We start from the raw sequence: 20,016 nt of genomic DNA on the forward strand, positions 1-20,016 counted from the left end.
TCAGTTCAATGACTGGAAATAGGGAATGAATTGGATTGAATTATATTCAATGACTGGGAATAGGGAATGAATTGGATAGAATTCAGTTCAATGACTGGAAATAGGGAATGAATTGGATTGAATTATATTCAATGACAGGGAATAGGGAATGAATTGGATAGAATTCTGTACAATGACTGGGAATAGGGAATGAATTGGATTGAATTCTGTTCAATGACTGGGAATAGGGAATGAATTGGATTGAATTCAGTTTAATGACTGGAAATAGGGAATGAATTGGATTGAATTATATTCAATGACTGGGAATAGGGAATGAATTAGATAGAATTCAGTTCAATGACTGGAAATAGGGAATGAATTGGATTGAATTCTGTTCAATGACTGAAAATAGGGAATGAATTGGATTGAATTCTGTACAATGACTGGGAATAGGGAATGAATTGGATTGAATTATATTCAATGACTGGGAATAGGGAATGAATTGGATAGAATTCAGTTCAATGACTGGAAATAGGGAATGAATTGGATTGAATTATATTCAATGACTGGGAATAGGGAATGAATTGGATAGAATTCAGTTCAATGACTGGAAATAGGGAATGAATTGGATTGAATTCTGTTCAATGACTGGGAATAGGGAATGAATTGGATTGAATTATATTCAATGACTGGGAATAGGGAATGAATTGGATAGAATTCAGTTCAATGACTGGAAATAGGGAATGAATTGGATTGAATTCAGTTCAATGACTGGGAATAGGGAATGAATTGGATTGAATTATATTCAATGACTGGGAATAGGGAATGAATTGGATAGAATTCAGTTCAATGACTGGAAATAGGGAATGAATTGGATTGAATTCAGTTCAATGACTGGAAATAGGGAATGAATTGGATTGAATTATATTCAATGACTGGGAATAGGGAATGAATTGGATAGAATTCAGTTCAATGACTGGAAATAGGGAATGAATTGGATTGAATTATATTCAATGACTGGGAATAGGGAATGAATTGGATTGAATTCTGTACAATGACTGGGAATAGGGAATGAATTGGATTAAATTCTGTTCAATGACTGGGAATAGGGAATGAATTGGATTGAATTCAGTTTAATGACTGGAAATAGGGAATGAATTGGATTGAATTCAGTTCAATGGCTGGGAATAGGGAATGAATTGGATTGAATTTTGTACAATGACTGGAAATAGGGAATGAATTGGATTGAATTCAGTTCAATGACTGAAAATAGGGAATGAATTGGCTTGAATTCAGTTCAATGGCTGGGAATAGGGAATGAATTGGATTGAATTTTGTACAATGACTGGAAATAGGGAATGAATTGGATTGAATTCAGTTCAATGACTGGAAATAGGGAATGAATTGGATTGAATTATATTCAATGACTGGGAATAGGGAATGAATTGGATTGAATTCAGTTCAATGGCTGGGAATAGGGAATGAATTGGATTGAATTTTGTACAATGACTGGAAATAGGGAATGAATTGGATTGAATTCAGTTCAATGACTGGAAATAGGGAATGAATTGGATTGAATTATATTCAATGACTGGGAATAGGGAATGAATTCGATAGAATTCAGTTCAATGACTATAAATAGGGAATGAATTGGATTGAATTATATTCAATGACTGGGAATAGGGAATGAATTGGATAGAATTCTGTACAATGACTGGGAATAGGGAATGAATTGGATTGAATTCTATTCAATGACTGGGAATAGGGAATGAATTGGATTGCATTTTGTACAATGACTGGAAATAGGGAATGAATTGGATTGAATTTTGTACAATGACTGGAAATAGGGAATGAATTGGATTGAATTTTGTACAATGACTGGAAATAGGGAATGAATTGGATTGAATTTTGTACAATGACTGGAAATAGGGAATGAATTGGATTGAATTTTGTACAATGACTGGAAATAGGGAATGAATTGGATTGAATTCAATTCAATGACTGGAAATAGGGAATGAATTGGATTGCATTTTGTACAATGACTGGAAATAGGGAATGAATTGGATTGAATTCTATTCAATGACTGGAAATAGGGAATGAATTGGATTGAATTCTATTCAATGACTGGGAATAGGGAATGAATTGGATTACATTTTGTACAATGACTGGAAATAGGGAATGAATTGGATTGAATTCTATTCAATGACTGGAAATAGGGAATGAATTGGATTGAATTCTATTCAATGACTGGAAATAGGGAATGAATTGGATTGAATTCAGTTCAATGACTGGAAATAGGGAATGAATTGGATTGAATTCAATTCAATGACTGGGAATAGGGAATGAATTGGATTGAATTTTGTACAATGACTGAAAATAGGGAATGAATTGGATTGAATTTTGTACAATGACTGGAAATAGGGAATGAATTGGATTGAATTTTGTACAATGACTGGAAATAGGGAATGAATTGGATTGAATTCTATTCAATGACTGGGAATAGGGAATGAATTGGATTGAATTCTGTACAATGACTGGAAATAGGGAATGAATTGGATTGAATTCTATTCAATGACTGGAAATAGGGAATGAATTGGATTGAATTCTGTACAATGACTGGAAATAGGGAATGAATTGGATTGAATTATATTCAATGACTGGGAATAGGGAATGAATTGGATTGAATTCTGTACAATGACTGGAAATAGGGAATGAATTGGATTGAATTTTGTACAATGACTGGAAATAGGGAATGAATTGGATTGAATTTTGTACAATGACTGGAAATAGGGAATGAATTGGTTTGAATTCTATTCAATGACTGGGAATAGGGAATGAATTGGATTGAATTCTGTACAATGACTGGAAATAGGGAATGAATTGGATTGAATTCTATTCAATGACTGGAAATAGGGAATGAATTGGATTGAATTCTGTACAATGACTGGAAATAGGGAATGAATTGGATTGAATTATATTCAATGACTGGGAATAGGGAATGAATTGGATTGAATTCTGTACAATGACTGGAAATAGGGAATGAATTGGATTGAATTCTATTCAATGACTGGAAATAGGGAATGAATTGGATTGAATTCAGTTCAATGACTGGAAATAGGGAATGAATTGGATAGAATTCTGTACAATGACTGGAAATAGGGAATGAATTGGATTGAATTCTATTCAATGACTGGGAATAGGGAATGAATTGGATTGAATTTTGTACAATGACTGGAAATAGGGAATGAATTGGATTGAATTCTATTCAATGACTGGGAATAGGGAATGAATTGGATAGAATTCTGTACAATGACTGGAAATAGGGAATGAATTGGATAGAATTCAGTTCAATGACTGGAAATAGGGAATGAATTGGATTGAATTATATTCAATGACTGGGAATAGGGAATGAATTGGATTGAATTCTATTCAATGACTGGGAATAGGGAATGAATTGGATTGAATTTTGTACAATGACTGGAAATAGGGAATGTATTGGATTGAATTCTATTCAATGACTGGGAATAGGGAATGAATTGGATAGAATTCTGTACAATGACTGGAAATAGGGAATGAATTGGATAGAATTCTGTACAATGACTGGAAATAGGGAATGAATTGGATTGAATTATATTCAATGACTGGGAATAGGGAATGAATTGGATAGAATTCTGTACAATGACTGGAAATAGGGAATGAATTGGATAGAATTCTGTACAATGACTGGAAATAGGGAATGAATTGGATAGAATTCTGTACAATGACTGGAAATAGGGAATGAATTGGATTGAATTCTATTCAATGACTGGAAATAGGGAATGAATTGGATAGAATTCTGTACAATGACTGGAAATAGGGAATGAATTGGATTGAATTCTATTCAATGACTGGAAATAGGGAATGAATTGGATAGAATTCTGTACAATGACTGGAAATAGGGAATGAATTGGATAGAATTCTGTACAATGACTGGAAATAGGGAATGAATTGGATTGAATTCTATTCAATGACTGGAAATAGGGAATGAATTGGATTGAATTCTATTCAATGACTGGAAATAGGGAATGAATTGGATAGAATTCTGTACAATGACTGGAAATAGGGAATGAATTGGATTGAATTCTATTCAATGACTGGAAATAGGGAATGAATTGGATAGAATTCTGTACAATGACTGGAAATAGGGAATGAATTGGATTGAATTCTATTCAATGACTGGAAATAGGGAATGAATTGGATAGAATTCTGTACAATGACTGGAAATAGGGAATGAATTGGATTGAATTCTATTCAATGACTGGAAATAGGGAATGAATTGGATTGAATTCTATTCAATGACTGGAAATAGGGAATGAATTGGATAGAATTCTGTACAATGACTGGAAATAGGGAATGAATTGGATTGAATTCTATTCAATGACTGGAAATAGGGAATGAATTGGATAGAATTCTGTACAATGACTGGAAATAGGGAATGAATTGGATTGAATTCAGTTCAATGACTGGAAATAGGGAATGAATTGGATAGAATTCTGTACAATAACTGGAAATAGGGAATGAATTGGATTGAATTCTATTCAATGACTGGAAATAGGGAATGAATTGGGTTGAATTCTATTCAATGACTGGAAATAGGGAATGAATTGGATAGAATTCTGTACAATGACTGGAAATAGGGAATGAATTGGATTGAATTCTATTCAATGACTGGAAATAGGGAATGAATTGGATAGAATTCTGTACAATGACTGGAAATAGGGAATGAATTGGATTGAATTCAGTTCAATGACTGGAAATAGGGAATGAATTGGATAGAATTCTGTACAATGACTGGAAATAGGGAATGAATTGGATTGAATTCTATTCAATGACTGGAAATAGGGAATGAATTGGATAGAATTCTGTACAATGACTGGAAATAGGGAATGAATTGGATTGAATTCTATTCAATGACTGGAAATAGGGAATGAATTGGATAGAATTCTGTACAATGACTGGAAATAGGGAATGAATTGGATTGAATTCAGTTCAATGACTGGAAATAGGGAATGAATTGGATAGAATTCTGTACAATGACTGGAAATAGGGAATGAATTGGATAGAATTCTGTACAATGACTGGAAATAGGGAATGAATTGGATTGAATTCAGTTCAATGACTGGAAATAGGGAATTAATTGGATTGAATTCAGTTCAATGACTGGAAATAGGGAATGAATTGGATAGAATTCTGTACAATGACTGGAAATAGGGAATGAATTGGATTGAATTCTATTCAATGACTGGGAATAGGGAATGAATTGGATAGAATTCAGTTCAATGACTGGAAATAGGGAATGAATTGGATAGAATTCAGTTCAATGACTGTAAATAGGGAATGAATTGGATTGAATTATATTCAATGACTGGGAATAGGGAATGAATTGGATTGAATTCAGTTCAATGACTGGAAATAGGGAATGAATTGGATTGAATTATATTCAATGACTGGGAATAGGGAATGAATTGGATTGAATTCTATTCAATGACTGGAAATAGGGAATGAATTGGATAGTATTCAGTTCAATGACTGTAAATAGGGAATGAATTGGATTGAATTATATTCAATGATTGGGAATAGGGAATGAATTGGATTGAATTCAGTTCAATGACTGGAAATAGGGAATGAATTGGATTGAATTCAGTTCAATGACTGGAAATAGGGAATGAATTGGATTGAATTATATTCCATGACTGGGAATAGGGAATGAATTGGATAGAATTCTGTACAATGACTGGGAATAGGGAATGAATTGGATTGAATTCTATTCAATGACTGGAAATAGGGAATGAATTGGATTGAATTCAGTTCAATGACTGGAAATAGGGAATGAATTGGATTGAATTCAGTTCAATGACTGGAAATAGGGAATGAATTGGATTGAATTCAGTTCAATGACTGGAAATAGGGAATGAATTGGATTGAATTCAGTTCAATGACTGGAAATAGGGAATGAATTGGATTGAATTCAGTTCAATGACTGGAAATAGGGAATGAATTGGATTGAATTCAGTTCAATGACTGGGAATAGGGAATGAATTTACCCATTGAGTTCTAGCTTGATCAGTTGTGTGGGTCCTTGCAATGTGCTGATGCATAAATTGTCTCTAACACAGTGACTGGGATGTGATTCCACTTTTCCTCATTCTAACCATGTACTTCTACTACACCTCATCTTAGTAATTCCTTTTCTTTCTGTTCGCCTTTGCTTTTTTAAAAAAAAAATGCCTAAAATTAGATCTCTGCCCTTTCCTGAAACTACTGCACCCAGTCATCCTCGGGCTCTATAGATTGGTAAAAATTTCCTTTTGCAACATTAAATGAATCATCTGTTTCTTATCAATAATTTCATTCACTTTTATTGGAAAATTAATAAAATCAAAAGATAGATGGGGTGGGGGGAATACCGCAATATCTTAAAAAGTAAAAATAAGCTTACACATTCACATCTAAGCCCCCTTATTTCCATTTCTCACTCTGTCTCTCTTTGTCTTTCCTTCTGTCTCTCTCTATCTATCTCAAACTCTGTTGCCGTCTGTCACTCCCTCTGTCTGTTTTCTGAACTCTCTGGCTGTATCTGCCTCTTTCCATCTCTCTCTCTATCTCTGTTTCAATCTCTATCATTCACTCTTACTCTCACTCTTTTTCTATGTAATATAGCCTGATTCTTAGGGGCTGGGCTCAGTTGGGTAATCCCCATGAGATGCTTCAAATACGGAGCAGCTTCAATGTGTGAGCCAAATGCAATTTGAGAGAGAGAGATACACACAGAAAAACCCTTTAAGCGGTATCTGCAGCAGCACGGCCGGGACAATGAGCAGTGAGAAGATGTTATCAGACCTTGAGAATGGCAGGGAGATTGTAGTAGAAGAGATAGGGTTTCAAGGTAGACGGTTCCTCAAGCTTTTCTGCAGTGTTGCAGTTCTGGCTTTTGTGGCTGTGTCTTCATATGTCTTGTTCTGTCAGATTGGAGCCCCAACTGCAAACCAGACTAACCGGGTAGGTGAGATTTACTCCAGACTGCTTTATCGTATTTTTTTTAAATGTAGGTCCTCTTCAATTTTCCTTATCGACAACATGAAGTCTTGTTTCCTGGGTACTTGTTCTGCATTTGCCTCTTTGAAGGTGGACGTTTGTCTGAATTTCTTGCTAATTTCTCTCTTCTCTGCTTTCCGCCGTCTTTTGCACGGATGGACGCCGAAGGTGCGCCAGCTCCGAGGAAATTCGTTCCCGCGGTTAGTCCAGTCCAGTCCCAGTCCAGTCCCGCCCCACGTTTGGCCGGTGATGCACACTGCCCCCGGCGAGAACGAATTTCCTCCTCTCTGCGCCTGACTACAGGCGAAAACTCATGTCGCGAATTTCCAGCGTAAAACTGCCCCCAGTTTTAACGTTTTAAGCCAATTAGTAGGAGGGTGAAAGGTGCTCAGCCTGTAGCTGCTCGATCCACTGAAGGTCCGAGTACTCAGGGTGAACATCTGGACCGTGGGGTTTGTGAAATTACTGTTAGTGATGTTACCAGAGGAAAGGTTAACTTTGCGTGCAGTATTTCTGTCTGCTATTATAACAAAGGCTTTAAACCCGCCTATTTTAGAGAGTGCAGTCATTTCCTTAGAACAGTGGATGCGGCAATCGTGGAACCAAATTATGGGATGGAAATTGGGCAGTCTTGTATTGTCTGCCCTTTATGCTCCTGTTCCATCCCATATTGGGTCGCATTGAAGTCAGTGTGATCCAGTATCGAGCAGTGTGTATAATGGGTAAAGTCAGTGTGATCCAGTATTGAGCAGTGTGTATAATGGGGAAAGTCAGTGTGTATAATGGGGAAAGTCAGTGTGATCCAGTATTGAGCAGTGTGTATAATGGGGAAAGTCAGTGTGTATAATGGGTAAAGTCAGTGTGATCCAGTATTGAGCAGTGTGTATAATGGGTAAAGTCAGTGTGATCCAGTATTGAGCAGTGTGTATAATGGGGAAAGTCAGTGTGTATAATGGGTAAAGTCAGTGTGATCCAGTATTGAGCAGTGTGTATAATGGGGAAAGTCAATGTGTATAATGGGGAAAGTCAGTGTGATCCAATATCGAGCAGTGTGTATAATGGGTGTACAGTGCTATAGTGCCCGTTTTATGCTGCAGCCCAAGATGGATTCCTACTCCTATGTGTCCATCGGGATCAGCAGTAATTTCTAGGCTTCATTGTGAATCTCCTGTTTAATGTCTAACTCTCTCTGTTCTCTTCTGCAGAAGGCAGCACTTAGAGGAGCTGAGGATCTGTCTGCTAACAATGGTAAGTGTTCCCTGTCCTGTCTGTCTATCTCTGCGTGTGTGTGTGTCTCTCTCGCTCTCTCGCTATCCCTGTGTCTCTCTCTCTTTCTGGCTCTATGTCGCTGTTCCTGTCTTGCTCTCTCTCTTTCTCTCTCTCTCTGTCTCTCTGTCCCTGTCTTACTTGCTTTTTTTCTCTCTGTCTCACTCTCTCTGATCCCTGTCTTTGTGTCTCTCTCTCTTTGCGGGTCTCACTCTCTCTGTCTGTCTGTGCCTCTCTCTTTCGATGTCTTTCTCTGTCTATGTCTCGCTCATCCTGTCTCTCTCTCTCTTTGCCTCTTTTTATGTGGGTGTTTATGCCACGTGAGTGTCTGTCTATCTTTTTCTCACTCTCACTCTCACTTTCTCTGTTGGTTTTGTATCGTGTGTTACAATGGTAACTGCTAGTCCGGCTTTTCCTTTTCCAGGTCTCCCTCATCTCATGCAGCAGGTGGGAAATGACCCGAGGGAGAGAATCGCAGCTCACCTGACAGGTACCAGACTATTATTGATGTTAACGGATGTTCGGCAGACTGTCAAAGGAGGATTCATTACTTAGCATAATGATATACACCACAAGCGGCAGAAAATTAGAAAAATCTGCTAACGTGTCCTTTCAGTTACCACAAAATAATGTTAACCTCAGGTGCTGTTCGTCTTTGACCTCCTGATGTTACTCTTCTGCCCTCTTGTGGTATCTAGGTCCCTGTGCCTCCCTCCCTGAGTATCTCTCACTGGCATCAGCTGCCCTCCAGTGTCTGCTGCATCAGCCATGCTTAGCAATGAGCTGTGGCTCTTTAACCATGTTGGGCATCACAGGTTGGGGTATATCTGAGTCTGAAGCACTGTAAACCTGCTCTACTTAACAACAAACCTGTGGAAAAGAGAAAGCTGAGTGGTGACCCAATAGATACCTTAAAAACAAGTCTTGCATCTTTATACATCTTTCAAACCTTAAAACAACCCGCAGCACTTTACAACCAATGAGGCACTTTTGAAGTGCAGACACTGTTGTAATGCAATCCAAGATTATTAAAGAGTTTGATGGAGAAAATGTTTCTACTTATGGGGAGACCAAAATTAGGGACCATAAATATAAGCTAGTCATCAAATCCAATCTGGAATTCAGGAGAAACTTATTTATCCAGAGAGTGGTGGGAATGTGGAACTCGCTATCACATGGAGTGGTTGAGGTGAATAATATTGATGCATTTAAGGGAAAGCTCTAAGTACATGAGGCAGAAGGAAATAGAAGGTATTATGTGAGGAGGCTCTTGTGGAGCATGAACTCCAGTGCGGACCCGTTGGCCGAATGGCCTGTTTCGGTGCTGTAATATTCTACATAAGCATAATGTAAAATAAGCTTAATTGTTGATCAGACCCAGTTAAGGTGAAACACGTATTTGTGCATCTTATATTGGATGCATTTTTAGCTTCTCCATCTTCTACTTCCTCCCAAGTTTTCTAACCCTTCCACTGTCCAGTAACCATCCCAGAAAGCTGTCTCTGAAGTAGCTTCGGTCCTACAATATCTCATCCAGGGGCTTCTTTAAGATCCATGGCAAGGAGTTCTGGCAGACTATTTAATGGTAGAGAGGTCACAGCTGTCCAAACTGACCCTCGCGCATGTGCACTGCCAACTGCAGTGACTAGATAGCCATCAGAAGCAGCACGCTAGGAATTAGCCTTGTACTGAGATCAGCTAACTGTAGATTGTCTGAACATCACAACCTGCACCATCCTGACTTGGAACTATATTGTTGTACCTTCACTGTCGCTGGGTCAAAATCCTGGAACTGCCTCTCTAACTGCACTGTGGGTGTACCTACCCCACATGGACTGCAGTGGTTCAAGAAGGCAGCTCACCACCACCTTCTCAAGGGTAGTTAGGGATGAGCAATAAATGCTGGTCCAGCCAGTGATGCCGTCATTCCTGGAAAGATTAGAATTGGGTGGTGTGTTAGCTGTTGTTACCCATTGGGCACTTGGCATGGATTAGTTGGGCAGAATGGTTTGGTCTTGTGCAGTATGTTCTAAGTAATGCTTAGCTTTAAGAGAAAGAGAGGGATAAAGAAAGGAGCCAAAGCTTGAGAAAGAGAGGGGAAAGAAACCGAACCTTTGCAATCGCAGTAAAGTGCCACATTTGTCCAGTAGAGGGTGATCCTCTGGCTTTGTGGCACATGATAGCACAGCAGAGGGCGCTGTCCCCTTCCCAATGGGCAACTCAACTGGACTCAACACAAGAGCAAAATACTGCAGAGGCTGGAAATCTGAAATAAAAACAGAAAATACTGGAAACGCTCAGCGGGTCTGGCAGCAACTGTGGAGAAAGAAACATATTTAACGAGCTGAAACATTAACTCGGTCTCATTTGATGCTCTTGCTGGCTGACACTGGGTGCCTGGGTTCTGGGAGTCTTCCAGCTCCCCAACATGTCAAATCCCATCTCGTCCAAGACCATGTAAACTGCCCTGCACCCTGATCATGGGGTGGGGGGGCGGGGGGGGGGAAAGGAAAGGATAGATTGACTATCGTATATTTACACTTGTGTTTTCTCCTTGTTTCTCTCTCTCTCGCTCTCTCTCAGCCGATCCCATTAGGGGGAAGCCCAATGAGCTGACTTGGCAAGAGGAGGCTGGCATTGCGTTCTCCTATGGCATTGAGTTCTCCAACAACAGCCTGCTGATCAAGAAGCCTGGCTTCTACTTCATCTACACCCAGGTGGTTTTTTACTACAGCCGGTGTGAGGAGAACACCGTCTTCCTGAGCCACGACATGCACAAGCTCTCCTTGGCCTACCCAGAGGAGACCATCCTGCTGAAGGCCACCAAGTCGGTCTGCCACCACGGTCGCCACGATGACCCCTGGTACAAGACCTCCTACCAGGGCGCCATCTTTGAATTTGAGGCCGGCGACAGGATCTTCTCGCGGGTCACCGAAAACGTGGTCAAATACCTGGACATGAAAGAAGGCAAGACCTTCTTTGGAATATTTGCTTTGTGAGGAATGCTTTTGTTATTGTTGTTTGTGTTGTTGTTGGCCAGCAGTGTGCAATGATTTGTAAAGTTCAGTGGGTTAGGCCTCTAGAAAGCCAGTTCCGATCCAGCCCAGGCTGGTTAGGGACAGAGACTGTGCTGGCTTTAAGGCTCCCAGGTGGAATGGGTGGGAACAGTTTTAAAGCGTGAACTCGCATATAGCCCCTTTCAGAACCTCGGGAAGACCCAATACTTTTGAAGAGTAGTCACGGTTGTGATGTGGGAAACACAAGAGCTAATTTGCGCACAGTAAGATCCCACAAACAACAATGTGATAATGATCAGATAACCAGACACCATCAGAGTAGTCATTTTCTGAGCACAGGTTCACAGCAGGAAACCAATCCTGCACTGAAGAGTTAAGATTGTTCACAGTGGATGTTCTGGTCAGTGCTGTTTTCCCACGCTGCCAGATTTACCACAGCTGAGTTAGTTTGGTTACCAGTTCAGGACATTGACCAGAAAATCTGTTCCTGTAATCCCGTCCCTCTGAAACAGGCCTGCACCTTTAAGAATATTTGGTGGCTGGAAAGGGATCGCCTCAAAGCGGTCTTTAAAATTACAAAGGGTTTCCATGGGGCAGATGTGGAGAAAATGTTTCCACTTGCAGGCAAGACCAGAACTAGGGGCCTTAAACATAAGATAGTCACTAATAAATCCGATAGGGAATTCAGGAGAACCTTTTTTACCTAATTAGAATGTGGAACTTGCTACCACATGGAGGTGAACAGCATAGATGCATTTAAGGGGAAGTGTGATAAGTACATGAGGGAGAAAGGAATAGAAGGACATGTTGATGTGGTTAGATGAAGAAAGGTGGGAGGAGGCTAGCATGAACCAGTTGGGTTGAATGGCCTGTTTAATGTTGTACATTCTATGCGACACTGGGAATGTGTTTAGGGTCCTCGGGGTGCACTGCGATGCGGGATTCCTTATGCTAAAGGAGAATAACCCCTGTTCTGATTACATGATGCAATGGTTGTGCAATAATCATGTTGTGAATAAGCTGACATGTTAAACAGATGTTTGGGAAGCCTGTGCAGTATATATGCGAGTTTCTCCTCCGCCAGCCCTGATTTAATTTATGACAAATGTTATTTAAACTGATATTCCCCAGCGATACACTAATAACAAAATGCCTAGAGCTACCAGCTGAGAGGCTTAGCCTGGCTGTCTAACCTGTATATGAACTGCCCGGTATCTCCAGATTATTGGGCACTGTGCCAATCAAACATGTGATCGGCTCTAAGTCTTCTGTTGGCTGATGGCTCAAGAATATATTTATAACGCGTGTAAATTATTATTTTTATTCACGTGAGCTGGTATCATCTTTTATTTATTGCTAAATGCTGCGTTTCTTTAAATGCAAATTGAATGTAACCTACCCTTGTCAAAGCACATTGTGGGATTGCCCCTGTTGCACCAGTCAATGTCTGGTTGCTATGCACTGTCTGGGAAACTCGAGTCCATCTCATGCCACACGCATATCTGGGAAAACTCTCTTGCACTCCTGGACATGGTACAGGCACAAACGTGTCGTCTGATAGGTGATCGATCCTTACCTCTTGTGTGTCTCATTGCTTCTTCCCTTTTCTTCAAGCTATCCATGACCATTCTCTATGACCATTACTAATCAGAATATTCCTCTAAGCACAACACCCTACATAACCTTCCTCCTCATTTGATTCCTACTGTGTTGAAATCAAGATTTAATTTTCATTCATGGGATGTAGGTGGCACGTCCAGCATTTATTGCCCATCCCTACATGCCCTTGAGAAGGTGGAGGTGAGCTGCCTTCTTGACAACTGCTGGACCATTTCAGAGGGCAGTTAAGAGTCAACCACCTTCTCGGGTCTGGAGTCACATATAGGCTAGACTGGGTAAGATTTCCTTCCCTAAAGGACAGTCAGTGAACCAGATGGGTTTTTTATGACAATGCGGTAGTTTTGTGGTCACCATAACTGAGACTAGCTTTTCATTCCTGATTTTATTTCATTAATTGAATTTGAGTTCCCCAGCTGCCGTGGGGAATTTGAACTCCTAACCTCTCTGCTACCATACCTATCATTTACCACGCTATCACCTAGTTTGACTCGTTCCTTCCCCAGGACTCAAATTCCTTATCTCACTCAGTCCTTTCTGCTTCCGACAGTCAATAGGATTCAAGTTTGGTATCACCTCGCCAGCCTCTCTTTACCTTCTGTCTTAATGCTCTCCACCTGTGGAAGTGTCCTACTCGATGGACCTTTGCCCCCACACCTGAGCTTCTCAACAATAAGAGCAACAAAAAAAAAATCACATTTCTGCAATGCAGGGATTCTTCCGCTTGGTATTCCTCACGCTCTGGAATGGGGCCCCAATTGGATAAACCAATTATCTGGGATGTTGAGAATCCAATTGACAACGGGTTTTGTGTTCAGAATATTTTACCTTTTCACCTTATAGCCTGGGAAAAACTTGAACATTTGCAATCTCGTGTGTGGGCAAGCCGAAGATTAACCATGCTTGTGGCAGGTAAAGAGCTGTGTTTTATGTTAAAACATGGCCTGCGTTATGAAATAAATCTTGACTGCTGCCTCGATTTAACTTGCGCAGTTGAATTATTTTGGAATGTATTTAATAATAAGGACTTGTATTTATTTATTTTTATTCAATAAAGTATTTTGCTACAAAATGAAAGCTACTTTCTCTCGTTTATGCTGGTTCAGTTATTCACAGAATAATATCACGAGCCTGTAAGTGAGTGCAGTTTCTCCTGGCCTTCTGATTGGTTAGTAGTGACCATGGCCACCTCATTGCAGGAGGAGCTTATCGTGCCTGCACCGTGTTAGCTGCTTTCTCAACTCTCAGACTTATAATTCATAAGAAATAGGAGCAGACCATTCGAATGCTGGAACCTGCTCCGCCATTCAACAAGATCGTGTCCGAACTCCACCTTCCCACATTATCCCCATATCCCTTAATTCTCTGAGTGCCCAAGAATCTATTGACGTCTGCTTTGAATATACCCAACAACTGAGCAGCCACTGCAATAGAGAATTCCAAAGATTCACAACCCTCTGAGTGGAGGATTTTCCCCTCATCTCAGTCCTGAATGGCAACCCCTTATCCTGAGACTGTTTTAGACTCTCCAGCTCGGGGAAATATCCTCTCAGTAAACAGTGTGTCAAGCCACCTCACAATCTTCAATTATATCACCTTTCATTCTTCTAAACTGCAGAGAATATCAGCACATTCTACCCAATATCTGTTCTCATTTCTCTGCCCTGTCCTCTTCCCCTTTAATATTTTTCTCTGTCAACCACTTATTAAGGTTCCTTCTTAAATATTGTGATTGTCTTGCCTTTATGGCCACTCATAGGAACAGGAACAGTAGGCCATTCAGCCCATCAAGCCTATTCTGCCACACATTCGATCATGATCAATCTGTACATTAACTCCATTTACTTGCCTTGGTTCCATAGCCCTCATTTACTCATAATGCAGTCAATGTTCTAATAACTTTTTAAATGAAATACAGTTTCTTACTTTGTTCCCTCTTTGAGCTTGTAGTATTAATCCTCCAATTCTGGTCTCTTGTCCATCCTTAAATTTCTTCATTTGACTTTCCTCACTTTCATTGGCAACCGTGCCTTCAGCTGCCAAGGCCCTAAGTTCTGGAATTCCCTCTCCTTCAAACCGAACCCTTTGTTCAAGTTTTTGGTCACCTATCCTAATATCTCTTTCTGTAGCCCGGTGTCAAATTCTGTCTCACACCAAAATCAACTTGCATTTATATAGCATCTTTAACTTAGTAAAATGCCCCAAGGTACTTCACAGGAGTGTTATCAAATAAAACCTGACAGCAAGTCACACAAAGAAAAATGATCAAAGAAGTAGGTTATAATCAACATCTTAATGGGGGAGAGACAGAGGTAGAGCGTCCGAGAGATTTAGGGAGGGAATTCCGGAGCTGAGGTCATGGCCGCCAATGGTTGAGTGATTAAAGTCATGGATGCACAAGAGGCCAGAATTAGAGGGCACAGAGACCTTGGAGGATTGTAGGGTTGGAGGAGGTTACAGTGAGAGGGGGCGAGGCCATGGAGGGATTTGAAAACAAGGAGAAATATTTTAAAAGCAAGGTGTTGCCAGATTGGGAGCAAATGTGGGTCAGCGAACACAAGGGACGATGGCTGAATGGGACTCGTAGTGAATTAGAATACCAGCTGCTTGAGACATTTTACTAATATACCCCTCATTACCAATAATCTCATTAGATATTACCCTTCACATTCCCAAGAGGAACCCAAAAAATGTCCAAACCCCTCGGCACCGACAGCGAGCTGCTTGATTCTGTGCTACAAGGTCGCACTGAGTGGTGGGATAGGGATAAATGATTAAGTTCTATTGTGTTGTCCTCAAGGATCTGTGTTGAGGCCTCAATTATTCACATTATTGACTAAATGGCTTAGACGATGGCATAGAAAGCCACATATCCAAATTTACCAATGACGTAAGCAGTGTAGATGGAAGCTTAAAATTACAATGGGAAATTGACAGATTAGTGAATGGGTAAAACTGTGGCAAATGGATTTCAATGTAGACAAATGTGAGGTCGTCCACTTTGAGCCAAAAAAGGATAGAACAGGGCATTTTCTAAATGGTGAAAATTTAGAAAGAGTGGAGGTCCAAAGAGAATTCACGGGTCCAGGTACACAGATCATTAAAGTATCACAAACAGGGGCAGAAAATAATCAAAAAGGCTAATGAAATGCTAGCCTTTATATATAGACAACTGGAATATAGGAGGATCAAAGTTATGCTTCAGCTATACAATGCCCTGGTTAGACCACACCTGGAAAACTATGAGTAGTTCTGGGCATCACACTTTAGGAAGGATATACTGGCCTTGGAGGGAGCGCAGTGGAGATTTACCAGAATGATACCTGCTCTTAAGTTACAAGGAGGGATTACACAAATTAAGGCTGTAAACCCTGGAGTTTAGGAGGTTCAGAGGTGATTTGATTGGAGCTTTCAAAATATTAAGGGGAACTGATAGGGTAGATTGTGAGAAGCTATTTCCACTGGTTGAGGAGTCTAGGACTAGGGAGAATAGTCAACTCCTCCATTACCCCCAACAACCCCTTCCCCCTTTCCTAAAGCACCTTTTCATACAAGTGCAGGAGGTGCAACACCTCCTCCCTTCTCACCATCCGAGCCCCCAAACACTCCTTCCAGGTGAAACAAAGATTTACTTGTACCTCTTTCAATTTGGTATACTATATTCTCTGTTCACAATGTGATCTCCTCTAGACTGGGGAGGCTAAACGCAGACTGGGCGACCGCTTGGGGGAACACCTCCATTCAGTCGGCAAGCGTGACCCCGAGCTTCCTGTCGCTTGTCATTTCAATTCTCCACCCTGCTCCCATTCTGACCTTTCTGTTCTCAGCCTGCTACAGTGTTCCAATGAAGCTCGAGGAACAGCACCTCACCTTTCGACTGGGCACTTTACCGCCTTCTGGACTCAACATAGAGTTCAACAATTTTAGATCATAACGTTTGCCCCCATTATTTTCTTTCTCTCATTTTTTGTTGTTTTTTTTTCTCCACTCTTGTTTCTTTCTTAATCCCTTTACTTTGTGATTAGACAGCTGCTATCCTGCCATTTACACAGCATCCAGTCACATCTTTTGTTTCTTTACTTGTCCCATTACCACTCCCTTTGGCTTTGTACCATGCAACCTTTTGTCATTTAATCTCTCCTGCCCTCTACCCTATCACCCCCTTTGTTCTTCATTCCCCCCTCCCCACTTTCACTTGTTCAAAACGTATGATGTTTCTAAATTTTACCAGTTCTGATGAGAGGTCACACAGACCTGAAATGCTAATTCTGTTTCTCTCTCCGCAGATGCTGCCTGACCTGCTGAGTATTTCCAGCCTTTTCTATTTTTGTTTCAGATTTCCAGCATGCACAGTATTTTGCTTTTGTGTTCATAGAGTTTTGTTATCCAGCGGTATTAAGAGAGATGGGGCAAAGGCAGGTATATGGAGTTAGGTCACAGACCAGCCACGATCTCATTGAATGGCGGAACAGGCTTGAGGGGCTAAATGTTCCCTTTCTTCTCCTGTTCTTATATTCATGTTCCTAAGTTCATTCTTCCAGAAAATCCTAGAGTCCCACATTTTTCCTCAGCCCCACATTACATTACCAATCATTTCTAAAATGGTTCCAAAGTGGTAGCTCCGTTGCATCAATCAGGAGTCCATTGCATGGATTTGAGATGGTTCTTCAGAGCTGTATGTTACTGCGCTACCACCGTGCATGAGGATTCGACCCCTCCCTCCTCCCCCACCCCTCCGCAAGGCAAAAAGAACCATTCCTCCAATCACAACCATTGCAGAATATGTACCAGATCATCATTTGATTTGGAAAAAGGATTGAACAAAGTCTTGCATTTATATAGCACCTGTCACAACCTCGGGAGGTCCCAAAACACTTCACAGCCAATGGAGTACTTTTGTAGTGCAGTTTCTTTTTATGATGTCAATTAAATATTGGCCGTGATTGGCAGAGAGAACTTTCCCGATCCTCTTCAAAGTAGTAGTTGTGGGATCTTACACATCCAGCCTCAACAACAAATTGCATTTATCTAGCACCTTTAACATAGTGGCACTTCCCAAGGCGCTTCACAGGAGCGATTGCCAGACAAATATTTGACACCAAACTACATAAGGAGATAATTAGGGCAGGTGACCAAAAGCTTGGTCAAAGAGACAGGCTTCAAGGAGCTTTCTTAAAGGAGGGAAGAAAGAGAGAGGGATAGAGGTAGTGAGGGCAGACGGAGCCTCGGTTTAACGTCTCCTCCAAAAGATGACACCTCTGACCTGTCAACCACGCTCTATTTAGTGCAATGGAAAAGTTTATTATCCTGTTTATTATCCTACAACTTCCTGGGTGCCTTACATCATCTGATGGAAAGTGGCAAACATAACTTAGTTTTGCTGCAATTATGTTTTCCCCTGTTAGGTGATTCAATGCAATGGGTTTGCAACACGCAGTGGGCAAAGCAGCAATCTTGGAAAACATTATTGCGTAATTAACATCACCTCATGATGAATCACACTGTTTCAGTGAGATTTAATGTTGGGGATTATTTCTTGTGTTAACTAAGTAATGACTGTGCTTAGTAAAGCCTTTTAATAAGGGGTGGTTACACCATGGGTGTCCAAAGTGTTTGTATCCTCCTTGGGGGGTGGAGGAGGGTGGATAGTTATTATAACTTATTCCATCATGTCTGACAGTTTGGAAATATCCTCTGCAGCTCAAAGGTTTGGCACTGTGTGCGAAATTCCTTCCTCTGTTATTTTCAAGGAGGCATCAATCCGCTTCAAACAGTTTCCCTTAAAATAACCGAGGGAGGAACTTGATGTGACGGTGTGGAGCAATCACACAGACGGCTGGAGTCTTTTGAGCTTAGAAGCATTCTTGCATAGAAACAGAGAAAAATAGGAGCAGGAGTAGGCCATTCGGCCCTTCAAGCCTGCACTGCCATTCAGTACGATCATGGCTGATCATCCAAACTCAGTACCCTGTTCCTGCTTTCTCCCCCTATCCCTGGATCCCTTTAGCCCTAAGAACCATATCTGACTCTTTCTTGAATATATTTAATGATTTGGCCTCAATTGCTTTCTGCGGTAGAGACAGGAGTGTTCGAAGGATTAGCTGGATTTTTCCCTTTGGTCTGAAATTCCATCATCCCATTGGAAGCAAATGGGGTAAGGGGGAATGATTTTAACGTTGACCCATGGCTTCAAATGAATGAGATTGGTTGTGCCATCTCCCATGATTGTGACATTAGGTGCTGTATAAATGCAAGTTGTTGTTATAGCATGGCCCGCCTGGTAATCTATAGCAGATGGCCCAGTCTGATATCATCCGTTTCACACCATTGCAAAGGCCGAGAAAGCCTCTCACCTCTGAGCAGCCAAGGTTGGGCGATAAGCAAGGCCATACCAGGGTCATCAATGAGCTCAAAATACGTAACCCAATGGCCTGCATTCCTGCTCTTGCCCACTATCCTGACATAATTACCCTCACTCTCTTTCAAAGTAAGTCAGTGGACAGGAAAATTAACATTTCTGAGAAATTTGATAAGGAGCCAGATCAAAGCAAGTACTTTTCCAATATTTATCCCTTAACCAGCATCGTTAAAACAAATGATCTGGTCGCTATTGCACTGCAGCTTGTGGGAGCTTGCTGTGCGCAAATTAGCTGCTGTGTTTCCTATGTCACGACAGGAACTACATGTCAAAAAGTGCCCAGGTTCAATGGCGAGGACTGAGTTATTGAATGGGTTACCAAAGCACCACCATTGTCTATTCAACATTAACACAGCAGGCAGTTGGCACCTTCATCAGAGGACGAGGGAGAACTGGAGGGAACAAACTTTCCATTCATTGTGAAGGAGCTCGAATTTCACTCTTGTGTGGGACGTGAACCATGTTTACAAAGTTGCTTCCCATTTCTGCTGTCGTCACACAGACCTCCAGGGGTTTCCCAACAGCCAACTTTAAATAGAGCTCCCAGTCCCCACACTGCCATATACAAAAGCCCAGGCAGTGTGAGCATTGCAACAACGCCCCGGGCCACACTGACTGTACCTGTTTGGCAAGTAGACTGCAAGC

General features: G+C 40.9%; 1 protein-coding gene across 1 annotated transcript; it reads left to right on the plus strand.

Annotated features, from left to right (window-relative positions):
* Window positions 1-6,749: 6,749 nt before the first annotated feature.
* On the plus strand, window positions 6,750-13,976 carry LOC137345921 (tumor necrosis factor-like). The gene is made up of 4 exons (XM_068009167.1): window positions 6,750-7,017; window positions 8,259-8,301; window positions 8,744-8,809; window positions 10,903-13,976. Exons 1-4 carry the CDS (start codon window positions 6,760-6,762, stop codon window positions 11,316-11,318), a joined length of 783 nt encoding a protein of 260 aa, XP_067865268.1. The 5' UTR covers window positions 6,750-6,759; the 3' UTR covers window positions 11,319-13,976.
* The last annotated feature ends 6,040 nt before the right edge of the window (window positions 13,977-20,016 follow it).

This window comes from Heterodontus francisci, chromosome 29 (genome assembly GCF_036365525.1).
Source record: "Heterodontus francisci isolate sHetFra1 chromosome 29, sHetFra1.hap1, whole genome shotgun sequence".
Lineage (NCBI taxonomy): Eukaryota > Metazoa > Chordata > Chondrichthyes > Heterodontiformes > Heterodontidae > Heterodontus > Heterodontus francisci.

Coding starts and splice junctions, on each gene's coding strand:
- LOC137345921 (XM_068009167.1), top strand. CDS start 6,760: ATGCAATTTGAGAGAGAGAGATACACACAGAAAAACCCTTTAAGCGGT. Junction 8,302..8,743: donor GGATCTGTCTGCTAACAATG/GTAAGTGTTCCC, acceptor TTCCTTTTCCAG/GTCTCCCTCATCTCATGCAG. Junction 8,810..10,902: donor AATCGCAGCTCACCTGACAG/GTACCAGACTAT, acceptor GCTCTCTCTCAG/CCGATCCCATTAGGGGGAAG.